The sequence below is a fragment of the Eretmochelys imbricata genome, chromosome 7 (assembly GCF_965152235.1).
Source record: "Eretmochelys imbricata isolate rEreImb1 chromosome 7, rEreImb1.hap1, whole genome shotgun sequence".
NCBI lineage: Eukaryota > Metazoa > Chordata > Testudines > Cheloniidae > Eretmochelys > Eretmochelys imbricata.
Genome location: NC_135578.1, coordinates 68113650 through 68131643, shown reverse-complemented (window position 1 = coordinate 68131643; position 17994 = coordinate 68113650). Strand labels below are relative to the sequence as shown.

At 40.2% G+C, this 17994-nt stretch overlaps 1 protein-coding gene across 3 annotated transcripts in view; it reads left to right on the top strand.

Annotated features, from left to right (window-relative positions):
- The window catches only part of RASGEF1A (RasGEF domain family member 1A), a 69865-nt gene extending 52293 nt beyond the window's left edge, over window positions 1-17572 (top strand). For 2 of the 3 annotated variants that reach the window (XM_077822573.1, XM_077822572.1), the window contains exons 4-13: window positions 768-905; window positions 4768-4989; window positions 5624-5698; window positions 6024-6116; window positions 8127-8229; window positions 8767-8846; window positions 9548-9739; window positions 13196-13319; window positions 13641-13713; window positions 14854-17572. In XM_077822573.1, the coding sequence (XP_077678699.1) occupies window positions 768-905; window positions 4768-4989; window positions 5624-5698; window positions 6024-6116; window positions 8127-8229; window positions 8767-8846; window positions 9548-9739; window positions 13196-13319; window positions 13641-13713; window positions 14854-14878 (1125 nt within the window). In that variant the 3' untranslated portion in view covers window positions 14879-17572. The remainder of the gene's footprint in view (window positions 1-767; window positions 906-4767; window positions 4990-5623; window positions 5699-6023; window positions 6117-8126; window positions 8230-8766; window positions 8847-9547; window positions 9740-13195; window positions 13320-13640; window positions 13714-14853) is intronic. The other variant, XM_077822574.1, reaches the window with a different exon arrangement.
- Window positions 17573-17994: the final 422 nt, after the last annotated feature.

Sequence of the window (17994 nt, the reverse complement as noted above, 5' to 3'; positions counted from 1 at the left end):
TTACCAGTACAACCCTCTTTTACCACCAAAGCTGGATTAATTAGCATCCAAATCAGATCCACATGATGGAACAGCCTCGGCGCATGACACTAGAGAATTCACTTGTCAGGTGACAGAGCTGAAGAGCTAACTCCTTTCCCTGAGGGCTTTTGGAGCAAGAGCCAACATTTTATTGTCAAAGTCCCTTTTTATTTAGATGTAATGCAAAGTACATACAACTTCTTTTGTAGCATTTATTTATTTGATTGGCTATTTCAAACAGAGCACAATCTGGGGGTCCTGATTCAAAACCAATTCTACAGAAGGAAAGATTCTTTATGAGCACTTCACGGGAAAGATGCTTGGTTATGACACTGAAGCTGTGTGTACATTTCAATTAAGTCATTAAAGGTATTGCTCCAGTCCTCAGTTGGTATAAGTCAGCCACATAGCATTGACTTCAGTTGAACGAAATGCTTGTACAATACCGTCATCTCCCTAGCTATTTGTGACTGGCCTTAAAATATCTTCAAAGCTTTTGGTTTAGAAATAAAAGCTAGTCAGTTTCAGTGGCACTGGGCCAATTTACATCAGCTGAGGAGCTCTCGCTGTGTGATTTCATCAACACAACTGAATACATATTTTAGTAAATACACACACCTGCTACTGATTCAATTATTTTTTATTGTGGCGCAGGGTGTGCACTTTCCTCCATCAAGCATTCACTCACCTTCACAGCAATAGGAGGTCTGCAGGTCAGTAATCAACCCATCTCTACTCCTCTCTAGGCAAAGCTAAAATCCTTTGCTACCAAGATCATTCAGCTCCTGAAAGAATGGACAGAAACATTCCCCTATGACTTCCAGGATGAGAAATCCATGAAGGAGCTGAAGGAGATTGCTCACAGGATCACACAATGTGATGAGGTAAGGGGGAAAATAACCATATGTACAAGAGCAACCAAGGAATACAATTTATCATAGTATTTTCTCCCCACCATTGCTGTATGCATCCTAACTAGGTTAGAGTAACAACTGCTGAGCTGTCCGCACAACCATTGGATATGGGTTAGGAGGTGAACTTAGCAAAAACTGGGTGTGTATCGCTGAGTCCCAGGGGGAGATGACAAAGCAACTGCTGATGGTATAGGAGGTGAGAGGAGGAAGAAAGAAGGAGGATTGTAAGGTATAATACAATTCCAACACACAGCATAGCGTATGTTGTGCATCCCCTTCAGTGCCTGATCCACATGGACTGTAACTTTCAAAAGAACCTTTAACACTAGCTATAGAAGCATTTGCTTTAGTCCTCGATATCTCTGGACCAATCCCCAAGGAGAACTATGACAACAACTGTAACAAGAATTTCACATAGCTTGGTGATAGCTAGCATGAAGAAAGATCTTTAAGCTGGTGTCTACCTATTCAACCCTGGTCTAGCTACAAATCTGAACAATTGTGAGCTTTCATGTCTAGCAAGCCAGGAGAAAACTTCCTCCAAAGTAACCTGCCAATTTGGTAGATCCAGAGTGGCTAAAACTAGCAATGGAGAATCCTTTTCTGGAACATTTAGGAAGCTCGCGTGATAAAGGAAGTCACTACAAATACTGGAGAAAGAAACTGGGACGGGTGGGGGGGGGGGGAGTATGAGGGGAAGACTATATTGAAGAAATGGATGGTAAAAAAAATGTAAAATGAATAAATCACAAGAATTAAAGTGAAAAAAAATGTTTTCTAATGTTTTGAATCCGTTTAAAGACTAGTCTCCCTAGCTTTTTATGACAACAGGATTATGTATGTGCTTCATTTGATTTAAGAGAAGGATGAAGAGCAACAGGTTTGACAGCATTGTGGGAGGCAGCAATAAGTCATTATACAATTAGCTGCTACAGCTGTTGTCAAAAGGAAGTATGCCCGTTCATTGAGTCAGCAGTATTGTTTACCTGCATGCTACTAAGAAAATGTCAGTGTCTTAATAGGTGAAAGAGAGGTAGGATTACAATAGCCCTTCTGTTGTCTTTATAAACGGGGGGGGGGGGGGGGGGGGGAATAGCTGGCGGGGATCCTACCATAAAAAGTTGACACATTTTTTAAACGTTTTCCACTTTGATATAGTAAGTTCAGACTTTTAGCCATTGTGATAGGAGCATTTCAAATCTCTATTTTTGGGAACAAGAGGAAATACTCTGGCTTTATATACAAGAGTAAATTGCCAGTTGGGAGAAAAATCACCGGCTTTATGGAATGGCTCAGAGCATCGGTTGCTGAGGTTTCATGCGACATCCATTTATTATGTATCGTAGCATTTATCCTTTTAACAAGGCTACATGTCAAGTTCTCAGTCTGTGAAGGGCTAGGCTTTGTCTGACCCCTAGAAATGTAATTTGACACTAACAAATAGCAAATGGCTCCCAGCCTCACTGTTTGTCTCCTGTTCTTTTATGTTTGAATAAATTACCAAGCAGAGTCTAAAACAAAGTTATTGTTTTTTGTTTTGATTTGTGGGTTTGGGTTTTTTTGGTTTTTAATTTTTCACCTTTTTCAGCTTCCCCGTTTTTCTTGATGTATAAGATAAGCTATTAGGAGTGAATAGAAACAGATGTAAGACAGTCATGCTGATGTTAACTTGGAGACTCTAGGACAGCATAACAGATTTTTGTGGCTGAATGAGCAAATATTTAGACTCTGTGTTTGTGAATTTATAAATCTCCGAGTCTAAGAAGAGCCATGTGGACTGTCAGCAACTCGTAAGTTTTATCCCATTTCAATTGCCTTCTCCATAGTCACACAAACATCCAAACACCCCACCACCTCACTTTCTCCTACATTTAAACTTTCTTCCCTTATCTTGCAAAATACATAATCCACTGCTAGGGGGCCAGTCTCCCCTCATCTATGCAGGTGTAAATCAGCTATCACTATTGAAAAACAATGGATTTATGGTGTAAAAACCAGTGTAACTCAGAGTAGAATCAGAACTCCAAAAGAAACTCTCGCAAACTTGTATTTTAGGCATTCGTAGCATAATAGCAATAATAGCTCCAGCCAGCTGCTTCTTAGCAATAATCCCGTTGCCTCATCAAGATAAACTACGCTGCCTTCAGCTTCTTATTTTATTCCACTTGGGAGCCAGATTATTGCCTTGTAAAGCAACGTTATGACACTATTATTGCTTAATTATAGCATGCGACAGAAAAATTTTTGATAGCCATCGTCTCTCACATCTGCCACATAGTTTTCAGTCATCACTGCACATTGATGGCTTCCTTGAATAGTCACAGACCCATTCCACCTCACTTCAGTGCATCCAGTTGACGCTGGATGCAGAGAACATGACAGCAACAACATTAACCCTTAAAACACCACCTTACTTCAAAGGAATTGATGCATGGGAACCCAGGAGAGTGATATCATAGGGAAAGAGAAAAGCACAGGAAAGCTGGGTAATTGATTTGGCAACTGAAAGAGAGAGTCAGGGCACATATTAGGAAGACTGTGGTTTGGCAGTTGGAGTATTTAAAGGGGTACAGGAGGATCAAGCAGTTGGGAAGGGATCAAATTGTTTTTCTCAGGGAGGTGTCATGAGGAAGTCTACATAAGAGCAAGTGTTAAAACACTTGTTGGGAGACACCAGCTGGAACAGGAGAGAGGCTGGGTTGCTTCCAATAGCATTTGTCAAGGAGGATAACAGTCAATCATGCTAAGGATTAACACTGAAAGGCTCTTGTCTTGGTTTTTTTGTTTTTTGTTTGGTTTTGTTTTTTTGCAGAAACAGGAAGTTATATGCAGACATGGAAGGCATGTTTTATGAGAGCCCAGTGCACCTTTTACAGGGAAAGCACACTGTATTTGAACTGTCCCAAATTCTAGCCCTATTATTAATTTAAAACAAAAAGTCTCCCCATAAGTCTCTTCCTACTCCAACAGGACCTGTGCCGGAGGAGCACTGGCACCTTGTGAGGCAAGGAGCACAACTGCTGGACTCACGAAGGACCATCATGGTCTTGCATCCCCAGCTCCAAATGTTCATCAGAAGCTGGAGATGTGCAATCAAGCTACAGCAGAAATAACTAAACTTGCACAGATTGCCAATTAGTAGTGAAATGCAACATGGAAAGTGCGTGTATCTGAATGGTGTAATCAGTAGAAATATAGTCAGTGAAACAGCTTATGTCTATGCTCTTCCCTCGGGTCTTTTTCATACATCTATTCTGGAAAATTCAAGTAAGGCACCTTTGTTGGCCAAGTGCACTGTGGAAATTTTGGGCATTCTCTGAATTGCAGGGTGCACAGCCAACCACTGTTACAGGCAGGATGCTGAGCTAGAACATTTCATGAGTGTGATCTAGCATGGGAATTCCCATGACCCTGTTCAGGCCAGCCAGACTATTGGTATCATGACTGAGGAGCAAGTATTTTGCCACTTCCTAAGCAGAAAAAGACAAGACCCACAGCCTTTCAGTACACCTGCTTCCAAATGACTGACCCAGTCGCTTTTGAAATGTATTCTGAGCCAAGAAGAGATGCTGCAATGGCTGCTAAGCTTTTGAAAAGCAAAGTTGGGGAGGAGGGTGTGAGAGTTTTAATTTGCAAATCAACACGGATATTTAGAGTACCCTGAGATGGGCTCATTTGCCACATGAAAAGCAGCTCTGATAATAGAATGGAAGATACTGGATGCTAAGAAGTATTATTAACCTGTCAGAAATTCCTTGCTAATACCAATCACATATTTCTACTCAGAGTACAAAGTAAAGGTTCTTACTAGTCAATGATTCTGTCATCTTAGGAAAATGGAACCGTGAAGAAGATAATCAGCCAGATGACACAGAATCTACTGATGACCCTTTCTGCAAGGAGTCAGTACCAGGAGATAAGAGAGAAATTCAGGCAACCTGTTACTGATAAAGGAACCATCCTTAAAAACAAGCCACAGTCGACCCAGAAGGACATACTGAGCATCTGTTGTGACCCCCTGATCTTGGCGCAGCAGCTAACTCATATTGAACTGGTGAGATTTGGATTTCCACACTTCAGTCCTTTCGTTTTCTATTTACTGCATGTTAACATATTCACAGCCAGGAGTTTGCCATTGACTTCAATAAGAGTAAGGTCAGGCCTTCAGTGTAATTAAAGTGCTCCAATCTAACAGATGGGAAGTGATGAATGCATGAGAGCAACCTGGTAAATCTGTGAGGGAAGAAAGAGGGTACAGTGCTTTCAGGGGTGAGGAGGCAGACACCCCCAAACGTTGGGTCTCTAAAAGCCAGGACCAGCTTTATAGCAAGCTATTATGAAGGCAACCATATGGTACCTCAGAGTGTTTGGCCTCTCCTTCCAATTCCACTGACAAAGAATGGAGGGAGAGCGAGAGCTGGTGCCAGGGTAGAGGCGTAGGGTAGTACCTACTGGTACTAGAGAGAGATAGAGGGTCACACTCGGAATATTGGGGTCTCAGAGGAACAGAACTACAGCAAGTTAACTCATTGTTGATGCCCAAGCTCAAATCAGGATAATCAGAGCAAAGAGTGTAGGAGATTGAGGCCACTCTGGTAATGTCTTAGGCCCCATTGGTATACCTTTCAGCTGGAGTCCTGTTTATGCTGGTCTTTGTACATTGACAATTCCTACTCTCCCCAATGCAGGAGAGGGTGAGCAACATTTACGCAGAGGATCTGATGCAGATTGTCAGCCACATGGATTCCCTGGATAATCACAAGGTGTGTGTGTGGGTAAGGAGTAAGGAGAGAGCGCAAGTGCATACACATTTCGTTTGAGGAAGATGGGTAAAGGGCAGGAACATCTGGACACATTTGAACATAATCTATAAGCCCTTGCCCTCTTCTCTCTCTCAACGCACCTGAGCAGAAAAAAAAAAGAATAGGAATATCTGCACCCGTCTTTGTGCTCATAACCCGCAGCAGTTCAGGGAGGTTACCTCATCACTGGATACCGGTTTATAGTTAACATGTGATGACAGGATACATTTACAGTAATCTTTATCTGGGTTTAGTGGGGATTAATATACGGCCTCTTCTCTTTCAGTGCCGAGGAGATGTTACCAAAACCTACACCTTGGAGGCCTATGACAACTGGTTCAACTGCCTCAGCATGCTGGTGGCTACAGAGATTTGTCGGGTGAGTACTGATGGAAAGAAGATTCCCCCCAAAGAACCCTGCCTTTAAAGACAAACCACACTGTTGTGATATGCATATGGGTCCAGATCCTGCAGAAATTTAAGTAAATTCACCACCTTGTGCACATGAGTAGTCCCATTTAAGTCCATAGAACTCCTCATGCATGAAGTTATGTACATGTTCCAGTGTTTTATAGGTTCAAAACCCCGTGATTTATACTTCTGCATAGCTTCCATATTTATGCTAGTTACACGCACTGAAGGAGAACTTCCATAAAGTTTGATTTAACGTAGCTTTTTGGGGTTTTCATAGGATGCTTGGCTATTCCCAAAGTTACCAGTAGTAAAACAAATGTTTTGCTGCTTTGCAAACTCACCCTGTCCTTCAGCAATTTTATGCAATTAAATCATTCTGCTTATTTTGGGACATCATTGGATGCAATGGGAATACCTTCTGCTGTTGTACACACAGGATAATGGAGAAGAAACTGAGTGAGGAGTGGGAAGGGAAGAGAGAGAATTCATATAAGCTAAATGGATCTTCTATTATGGAAAAATGCACAAAAACTGTACTGCCCAAATCAATCTCTTTTTGTATACATATTCCCATTGTGTCAAGCGTGAGAGCTCTCCTTTCATTTGATCACCACATCTGGAGCTTGGGGAGCATGTTGCCACTTGGAAATAAACATTTCAAAGAAGCAGCACCAATAGCCCTGCAAGTTAAGTGAGCATAAGCTCCAGTGAAGTCTGTGGGACGCTGCTGATTTAGAGCCTGATCCTCAGCTGGTGTAAGTCTGTAGAGCTGCTAGGGCAATATCAATACCAACACATATCAGCTCTTTGAAATGAGTAAGCTGCTCTGTGAGCAGCTCAGTCTCCACACCCACTCAGTCTATGACCCTCTGTTGAGACTGGCTACAAATATGCCAGTCGTGGCCTCTTGAAATCTCATTGGTTATCACTGGTCTCTAGAGAGAGACTGCTCCCATGGATACTCAATTACAAAAAACCCTCCAGGATTGTCAGGCAAAGCCAACACATTTATTAAAGCAACCAAAGCAACATTCTTAGTCTCCATGCGGAAGATTGTGCCAAACTTGTGACTATTGAACCATTTTCTTTTGGAATGAGACATCAGCAAAACAACAGCAAGATAACAGAGCATATCCTGTTTAAAAATAGTTCCCGGCTGAAGATGAATGATGGAAGGGATACAGAGGACCACATGTGTATTAGCCAGGCCAGCCTTGCAGGTCAGAGTGCAGGAGAGAGTTTTAACGAAGGAATTTAAGCCAATGGGATGAGAGTAATTTTAGTACTAATAGACTTTGGATGCCAGCCATTGATAAAGCACAACCAGCATGCAGCACTGCATCTGATGGGAAGGAAACCAAACGTGCAACGCAGATAACTAGCATCACCCATTAGCATCTTTACAGTAAGGGGAAATTATTTATATTCTGTCATCATCCTCAAGTGTCATTAAGAAGTCAGGGTAAAATCTCCTTAGTGAAAATGAAAAACACCTAAGGCTTGAGAAACACTCTCTGCCCTTCTCCTTTTAATTTCCCCCTGGAATTAAGACTTACAGCTCTTCTGGGAAACCAGTTTGGCATTCTTTTCTTTGAGGTTTGAATTGTTGATTCATCTTTGGCATTCTGATGGCAGCTTCATTCTCTCTCTCTCTCTCTCTCTTCCCTGGTATAAGGAAATTATTTAATCGAGTCTGGCATGCTATTCCCTAAACCTTTATCTCGCATATGAACAAAGAACTGCACTTCCCCTCAACTGGGCAAGGACTTGATAGGAGCCCCAAATCCAGTGGCTGTTTTTTAATAAAAAAGGGAATCTGGACAGAATACACTTAAGGCTGCCTCATAAAAGCTCTCATGTGGAGACAGCCCATAGAGACGCCAATTCCAATAGCACATACTGAAGGTCACCAGTCACCGCCCCCCTTCACACACATACCTTCCCTTTCCTCTCAAAGGCATGTTCTTTGTTTCAGGTTGTGAAGAAAAAGCAGCGGACAAGAATAGTGGAATTTTTTATTGATGTGGCAAGAGAGTGCTTCAACATTGGAAACTTCAACTCAATGATGGCCATTATCTGTGAGTATCCCCAGTATAGTTGCTGGCTTGTAGTCCAGACCACCACACTTGACAGCCGAAGCAACATGAACATGGTCACACATTCTCCAGCTTCACTGACTCCATCTGTAGACATACCCCCTGCTGTGGTATCATGCACCCGTGACAGATTAATGCAATAACCACACACACACACACAGAAACTTACTTACTTAAACTGCAGAAATTTAATTCATTTATGTTAACTGATCATTCCAATACAATTGAAAACACTAGTGACATCATATTTAAAAGCTGTATATAAAAGAATAGGCAAAATGCACAAGAAAATGTAGAAAGTATGCAAACAGAGGTGACTTATCAACTGGCTCTGTTAACCAAACTGACACATGAGACAGATCAAATTGCATTAATCTGTTAATCTGTTAGCTGGAAGTCTCAGCTGTGATGTGTCTTCCATAGAATAAAATGCACATGAGTGTAAAAATGCAACACTGACATTTAAAAAAAGTACACTTGAACTTCGTTTTATTTATCTTTCTCTCCCTTACATTTCAGCTGGCATGAACCTGAGTCCTGTAGCACGGCTAAAGAAAACCTGGTCCAAGGTCAAAACAGCCAAATTTGATGTTTTAGAGGTATATACAAGATTTACACCCTGTTTAATAAAAATTAGGTACTAATGCCTTAGGCGTAGGTGTGCATGCATATAAGTTGGGGATGGCTGGCACCATTTCTCTTGACTTGAAGTCCTCTCCCTGCCATGGGAAAAAGATTGATATAGATTTTCTTCTTTTTAATTCCCTTCAGATGACACTTTTCTAACAATGGAATGAATTCTCAAACCAAAGATATTCCTAGGCACTTCCTTTTAACAGTGACCATTTCTCCCACCTCTAGATCTAAATGGATGTGTCTTTTTTTACCCTGATCTCTAATTAAAGTACTCCATCTAGTGGAGATCTGGGATCCAAATATTTTTCACTAAGAAACTTCTCAAAACACAATCATCAACAGGCAAACAGAAATGTAGATTTAGTGTCTTTTAGGGAAGCATGTTGTTCCCTAAACCACCAAAAGGTATTTATTAAATGTAATATCAATCCAATACCTTGCATCCAAACACCTGCTAGGGAAAGCTTAGATCCAAACTACATACATTGACTGGCCTGTCTTGAATGATTATGAATGGATCCTAAAAGAAGTAAAGAAAAGCAGATATTACTCTCTGATTTTTTTCAGCAGTTGATCTAATTGTATAATCATTGGATTACATCATATATCTATGAGAAACATCATAATAATGTTTTTTTGGGGGGTGGGGGTGTATTTAAAACAGCATCACATGGACCCATCCAGCAACTTTTGTAATTACCGGACAGCCCTGCAAGGAGCAGCACAGAGATCTCAGACTGCCAACAGCAATCGGGAAAAAATTGTCATCCCTGTTTTCAATCTGTTCATTAAAGATATCTACTTTCTGCACAAGATGCACACAAACCGCTTACCCAATGGACAGATAAACTTCAAGGTAGGTCTCTGCAATTATAGAAGTAGCATAATCAAATGCTGTATATTCCCAAATATTTGTAAATAGAGAATTCTTATAGCCCAGTATAAGTATGTCTTCTAAATTATTCAGGCTGCCTGTAATCTATAAACAGAGGCAAGTAGTTTTCCAGGGGGAGGACTGTCAGCTTTAGATATCTAATTCCTATAAGTATAATGCACTGGAAAGCATGCACTGGATTTAGTACATCTAGATTACAGATCAAATACCACCCCCCACCACACACACACAGAGAAACTTACTTAAACTGCCGAAATTTAATTCATTTATGTTAACTGATCATTCCAATACAATTGAAAACACTAGTGACATCATATTTAAAAGCTGTATATAAAAGAATAGGCAAAATGCACAAGCAAATGTAGAAAGTATGCAAACAGAGGTGACTTTTATCAACTGGCTCTGTTAACCAAACTGACACATGAGACAGATCAAATTGAAAGAAGACAGGATTTCAGCAGAGAAGAAGAGGGAAATGCTGGGTAGAATTCAGTGTGATGAAATACTAGTATGAAGGATGCTAAAAGGGAAAATCCTTCAACACCACCTAACAAGGGAGTTAGGATAATAAGATGTTTGAAAAGTCATGAAAGAGAAAAATTACAAGATCACATGTGGAGGTGGATGGAGGGATTTATAGAATAGTATTGAGAGTATACAAAAGATGGTTTTAAAGAGCCAGTGTAGAAAATTAAAAGATAGCAAATGTTGTGAAAACAAAAGAAATCTCCAAGCACAAAAGCAGCCTTGCTGGATTATAAAAAGGTAGATACAGCAGAAATCAAGTTAACTTTGTTTCATTCTTCTGAAGGGAAAATGGAAGTTTTTTCAAGAGTAGGACAAGAAAAGTGTTTGGGCTGCTAACAGTTGATTAGTTGACATTGGGCCTAATCTAGATACCCTGATTCAAGCAAGTTCACACTAAGAGTGCTGCTTCTTGTAGACAAGCCGCAGCACTGAGCACTAGAGGGATCCAATTCTAAAGCACACCATCATGTTATGCACTAATTGGCCCATGTAGACCCTACTGGCACAAATAAAAGTTATCCCGTGCTCATCAATGTAGTGCTGTTTCAAACAGGGCTTACACAGGCTAGTTTAGTGTGCAACTCATTGGTGTGCTTTAGAAATCCCACCCATCTCATGCACACTGCTACTTCATATAGGCAAGAACTAGGTCACTGAAGTTTCTCTCTGAGTAATTTGACTTATTGAAGATTCATCTAGACCTGACATGGTTCCTCCTCAAATACTAAGAGAAGTACTGAACCTCTAACAGAACGATCTTTAGACGGTATTAGGAATAGAGGAAGTACCCAATGGGTTCGAAGAGTGGATGTTACACCTAAAGTTGAGAGAAAATCTAAGCGAGGTTGAGGATGTTGCATCGTAGGTCTATCAAGCTTAGCTCCAACAATGGAGAAAACACTGGAAAAAACTGACTAGACAGAGAGAGGGGATCAACTTGGAGTCACAAGGTACTGTAGAAATTTAAAGAAACACAAATTCCTAAAGTCTTGAAAGCAGCGCACATAAGCTTAGCTGTACAAATTCTGTGACGGTCAGTTGGAGCTGCTGTGCTGAATAACCACATACTGCAGCCAAATGGTATTTAGCAGTAGTTCAAAAAAGCTAATAAATGTACTGAAGGAACACACAACAGACTCTTCCAGTAGGTGAGCAAGGACGAGCTAAGTTGGGTACCCTATTTTCTTTTCCATTAGATACTGTTTCCCAGGTGCATGGGTTGGACTAGTAAAGGCACGTTTGGAATTCTAAGCACATTTCTAGCTGACTGCTCAGGAACCAGATTGCTACAGAGGAAGAATTGTGTGAGACAGCCTGGACTATTTAAAGAACTTAAATAGAAAAGCTAACACCACTAGGTCTATATTCTTGCAGCAATAGGTGACATTAAGGCATTCAGAATCCTGAAAGGATTGAGGGTGGGTGGTGAAGGATAGTAGTTACAACACTACTTTAACGTCTGTCAAATGTCAGATCCAGATTCCAGAGAACAGAAGCTAAGTAAAGGTCAGAGCCTATAGGAATTTGCTCTTTATAGAAAATTGCGAGACATATGGAAAAGGTTACAATGGTCAAAAGTGGCAGTTCTGGTAAATGGCACCAGGAGAGAACGCTGACTCTCTCAGAGGAGTGTACTAAAGCAAACGAGGGCTTGAACCAGGAGCTTCTATCTTGCCCTGCACTAAAAAAGGATTAACAAGGAGTTAGTTATAGATTGGGAGAAAAGTCAGAGTAGGGCATGGAGTTGTCTCTAGAATGTTTGTCTTTAGAATCCCTACTCCAGTGGCTAAAATTTCCACTTTGGACTATTTAAAAAAACATAAAACATGTTTTCTAGCCCAAGTTGATTCATGGCTATAGCCCAATGCATCCTTTTAAGGCATTTGATAATTCGCAAGTCCTCATTTCATCTGCCCAGCAAACATGAAGAATACATCTTAATACCTAGGAATAGCAGTTACCACTCTTCCCACACACCCCCTCATTTATATATCATATCAATAATGTCCAATACACAATGCATCCAATAATACAGAATTTATTTACAGTACAGACCTGGGACCAATCCTGCTTCCACTTAAAGTCAATGAGAAAACTGCCATTGACCTCAGCAGAAACAGCACTAGACTCCTCGAAACCTACTTAGTACTTCAGTCCATGGCTGCTGCTATTAGATTTAAAAACAAAACAAAACAAAAAAAACACACACATTTGATTTACATAGCAGAATTTGGACCAGACTTGGATTCGCTCCCTGAATAATAATTGCAGACACATTCTGATATTGTGTATATACTCCTAAAAGCACAATGTTTGATTAAAAAAACCACACACACACCACATACACAACCACACTCATTCTAACAAATATGAGAAATGGTGCTCCTGGAAATATTTAGTGGAAAAAAAAAGCTGTTGATTCTATAAATTATTAAAAATTGTTTGCATAGTTTAAATTTAAGGGGTGCTTTAAATGAACTAAGACCCTTTCTCGGAAGAGCTTATGCTTAGGGCTGCTTTGAAATTTTTAGTACAATGGCAAGATCACACACACAAAACAAGAAATGGGTCAACAGCTCGTGATTCTAAAGGAGAAAAAGGAAGGTGGACCGTGGGATATAAAGGAGGAGGGAAATATTTGTTGTTTGGCAAATGGAGACAGACTGTTCCAGAAGAGCAGGTGTGAAGCTTGGAGCAAAAGAAGGTTAAAAGGAGCAGTAAGAAGAAAGGATAGGGAGTGAGAAGGTGGAGTAGAGGAAAATGAGCAGAGACATCAGCCAGGGCAAGATTGAGAGGCCTTGAACCTGAGGCCAAGGAGCCTGACTGAATTTGATAGGAAACCAAAGAAATGTTTATTTAATAGTATGTTATTTTTATTGCCTCATACAGAAATTCTGGGAAATTTCAAGACTAATTCATGATTTCATAACATGGAAACAAGTAGAGTGTCCTTTTGAGAAGGACAAGAAGATCCAGAGTTATCTACTCACGACACCTATTTACAGTGAAGAAGGTAAAAGCTCTGTCTTTTATTTAAGTTTATAGTGGGTCTTTCTTTCTATTGTTGCATTGACATGGGAAGAGCACAGGAGAAGGAAAAATAAAGGAATGTGTTTAAAAAAAAAGTCAGAATGCCATTCTATCTTCCTGAAATGGCCCTCTAGGTCACATTAGAAATATGACATGGCAGTATAGATAAGTTTGTACTGCCACTGCCCATTTTACTAATCTGGTACCTACCAACATCATTTCATTGATTATTTTAATGATTCTTTAAGAAAAGGGAAACTGGACACATCCACTTTTGATCACTCTTATTTGTTTTATTATCTAGCTCTGTTTATAGCATCCTTCGAAAGTGAAGGTCCAGAAAATCACATGGAAAAAGACAGCTGGAAGACACTCAGGTACAAAATCTTTTCAAAATTGTAGCCCCTTTCTGTATCCAGAACCAATCTCTTTTGTAATGCACTCACTTTGTGCACTCGGCATATACACAGCCAGAATTGAACATTCCATGTATGGTGTGGATGGATGTATGGTTTTAAAATTTCCCCTTTCCATTTGCATACAAAGAGAAATAACTGATTTACTCAGCTGTGCACACCACACACTGAAATTAAAATGTAGGCCCCGAGACTATTCATAAGTGATTTTCAACCTCTTTGAACATTTAGTTTTGACTCCACGATCCTAGTTCAAGAAACCCTGAAGAGGCTGGTAGATGGAATAATAGGATGGTACTTCTCGGCATTAAATTATGGTTGCAATGATAGCTGGAGACATCATGCCAGGGTAATGCAGAGGAAGGCATAGGGCCACCAGGAATGCATGGAGGAGCCTGCTGTAGTTGCTACTTACATACAGGAGGTGTAGCATGCACTAAACCCAGCACTGCCCTGCAAGCAGTAGCCAGTGTGTTGGAGAGGGTGTAGTATTTGCCTGAACCCACCTAACCTTTGGGAAATGCAGTACTGTTGACAGTGCAAGAAGCCAAACTATGGCTGCCCTTTCTACACATATGCCAGGGGATGGTCAGGACAAAGCCCTGGCTGGGATGATTTAGTTGGGGATTCGTCCTGCTTTGAGCAGGGGGTTGGACGAGATGACCTCCTGAGGTCCCTTCCAACCGTGATATTCTATGACAGGGAGAGGACTCCTGCAGAGAAGCAGCCACAATGTGCCTAGATCACCTTCCATTGTCCACTACCCCATGGTGCTCACTATACTTGGGCTTTGAATGCTCTGATACCTCCGAAAGCTCTACAATTGCGTTAACATTAAACGGCACATTCATCATTCACACTCTTGCCATTCTGATCAGATAGGAGGAACGATTTAGAGCCAGAGTCTCAGCTGGTGTAAATCAGCATCTCTGTTGACTTAAGTTGAGCTATCACAGTTTAGGATCTGGCCCTTAAAGAAAGAATTCTGATTAATAAAAGCAAGGAATCTGACACAACTTCATGACCTGGAACAAGAATGTCTCTTTCATTGTGGTAGGAAGAATTGCTATAATACATGTGATTTATTTTTTTCATTTCTAGGACAACTCTGCTTAATAGGGCCTGAGATTTTGGATCTGATCTGCAGAATCTAAAGCACACAGGAAGAACTTTGTTTTTAAATAGTGAATGTCTTGGGTTGGGATAAACAAGACCTCACTGGCTGAGGTCTGTTTTGTATATACAATATCTTTTATGAAATAAAAATGTGGTAAATATTTCACATGTCAACCTTAAGGCACTTAAAAGTGAAGGATTTTGGTTTTTATTTTAAAAAAACAAGGGCAGGGCCCTGTTCTCAGAGATGAAGTGTATCATGGGAGATGGTATCCATGGTGAGGTCTTAGTCTAATGACATCCAAATCTTTTTTCTTTTGATTACTTCCACCTTAAAAAAAGAAAAAAACCCAACATACAAACACCAAATACAACCAAAACACTGCACAGGTTCAATACCGTTAGGTCCCAATCCTACAAACACTGACACATCTCCTTAACTTTAAGCAGGTGAGGAGTTGAAGGGAAGGAATGAAGAGTCCCATTCAAATCCCTGGGACAACTCGCATGCTCAAGTCAAGGAGGTGCATCAGTGTCTGCAGGACCAGGGCCTTAGACATCCGCAGTGGGGCTGTTCCTCTCTTACATCGGAGAATAGTGCCTTACAAGGTACTGAAATTGTCCAGTGTACCTTCTATGATTCTGGGATGGAAGCAAACAAAATAAAAATATGGATGTCTAAAAACCAGCTATAATGTACTTTGTAAATAAACTGGAAGATATAGCACATGAACTAGAGTATGCCTGCCTACAACAATGAAAGTGCAGCAAAACATATTTTTGTTACGTGCTTTGAAGAGAAGAAACGGGACAACTGCTAGATTTATTTTTTTTTTTTTTTTTTTTTTAAGTATTAACACTTCTGGGAACTATCCTTTGAGTTCTGGCTGCAGAATATTTTTCATTTTCTTTATCAGGGATTTATTTTAAAAAGAAAAGGGTGTCTAATCTAGATAGACTCTTCAAGATGGGTCTAATGTGTGTTTTGGAAAATAAGTTTTAAAATGAGAGAGGGGGCGGGGACGTGAACTGGGACATCAACTTTGAAGCTGAAGCTTTAAGGAGTGAGACATGCCATTTCCATTCAATTTGGGCATCTAATTCCATAGGTCCCTTTGAAAATGCTAGCCTGAATTGACAGACAACCAATTAAAACTAAGAATCTATGGCAGCCAATTATTCTGGCATATATTCAAGCTATCATTATATGCCTCAGCCAAAACCTATTGAAGTTCATGGAAAAACATCCACTGGCACTGGATCAGACCTTTAAACCCCAAGTCAGATCCAAATTAGGATGAGTTGTAAACCAATGATGTTTCCAATTTCTCATTTCTCCTTTTAACTGTTCTTGATTTTAGGATAATTTGGCTATGATAACCAGCATGTCTAAGCAGCTCATATTACACTTCAGGCTATCCATTTCAGAAAAAAATTATTCATCATTTAAAGATTTTATTCCTCCCCATTCCCATAATTTCTGAACCAGGAGGAAGACCAAAAAATCAGTCTCAGATTAAGATTTATGAACGTACTATTACCCATGACTGTCGGTTCTCCTTCCCAGCACTTGTTCTCTTAGGGCCTGAGGGTTGGATAATTATCTAGATAATGAGAACCTCCAGACAGTTACATTAGAAAGGATTGTTTTAATGCCATCAAGAGCTCGGAAAGGATACAAACCCTCATGTGTCAGGGCATCAACCAATCCCCAGCTGAGGGGGTTGGGAAGAAGCTTGTCCTATGAGAAAGTTAGTTCTGTAATTGCTCATCCAGGTGGGCAGGTACCTTCCTCTGATGTATCTTGTGCTGACCTCTGTTGGAGACAGAATGCTGGACTAGCTGGACCACAGATCAGGTCTGTTAAAGCAATTTCTCTGTTCCAATCCTGCAAATGCTTCCTACTGAATGCTTACAACCCTAGGTAGTCCCATTTGCATTTACCCACAGTAAGCGTTTGCAGTGTTAAGCCTTTAATATGTTTCCAATGAGAGCTTTTTTCCCCTAGATATTTGTTCTTATGAAAACTAAATACACCAGGTGGGGAAGGGAGGATGCAGGGGGAAGGAATTGACTTTTTGCTGTTCCCATAGCACTGAGATCAAAGAGCAACAAACAAAAGTTAAATAGTTGCCATTAAACAAACAGATTAAAGTGGAAGGAGGAAGTACAAATGCTAGCTGTGAACATCAACGGCTCAGAAAGAGAGAGAGGATAGCTCTGTTTCTTGTGATCTGCTGCTATTTTTCCTGTGCTGAAGTACTGATTTTCAGCCCTGGGGTAGAGTAAGAATATTTATACTGTATTATTACAGTGTTTTGCACTTTCAGAGATGTTCTAGCTAGTGATATAGTCAGACACTATAAAAGGGATTGTATATCAGCTTTGTTTATGTAATTGAAATTTTAAAAGGGATGCTTAAAATTTAAGAAAATATATATTTGAAATGCAATTTTAGAACACGTTCTGTATGTGTATTGAAAAAAAGCTTTTACATGAATGTGCACTTCACTGGTCTATCAGTCCTAGTATATACTTGAAATCAGTGCAGTGTCTACATGGGTTTGTTTTTAATTTGTTTCCTCCTTCAATTTGATACATTCCTTAAATACTGTGGTTCTGCTATTCTGAGCTGCATTGCTTCATATAAAGCTGTACCATAAAGCAGGATATTCTGTGTTTGACTGGATGTGCTTGCGTTAATAAAAACCAAGTTGCTTCAACCAGGCTAAACTTTGTCTGTGGTTATTTTTCTCTTGCAATCTGATGAAGTTGCAACTGAGGGCTGAATGAGGCGATCCAACATTGGCAGGTAATGTAGCTTTTTGTGACTCAGCTGACTGGCTAAAATTTCAGCCTGGGCTTATAGATATCTGATCTTACCTTATGCGCCACTGAAGAGTTCAATATATTCAAGGAAAATCTACTGCAGCATTCAGCTGAGAGCATGTTTTTTCACACGCATTGAACTATATATTCAAATATACCTATACATAATAGCATACTTCTGCTCCAAGATAAGCAGAAAGATAGGCAGTTTAACTGCTTAAAACAACATTTCATATAACCTGAAAGTCATTTAACACTTCTGCCATTTCCACATTTTCTGTTATTGTTTTTCCCTTA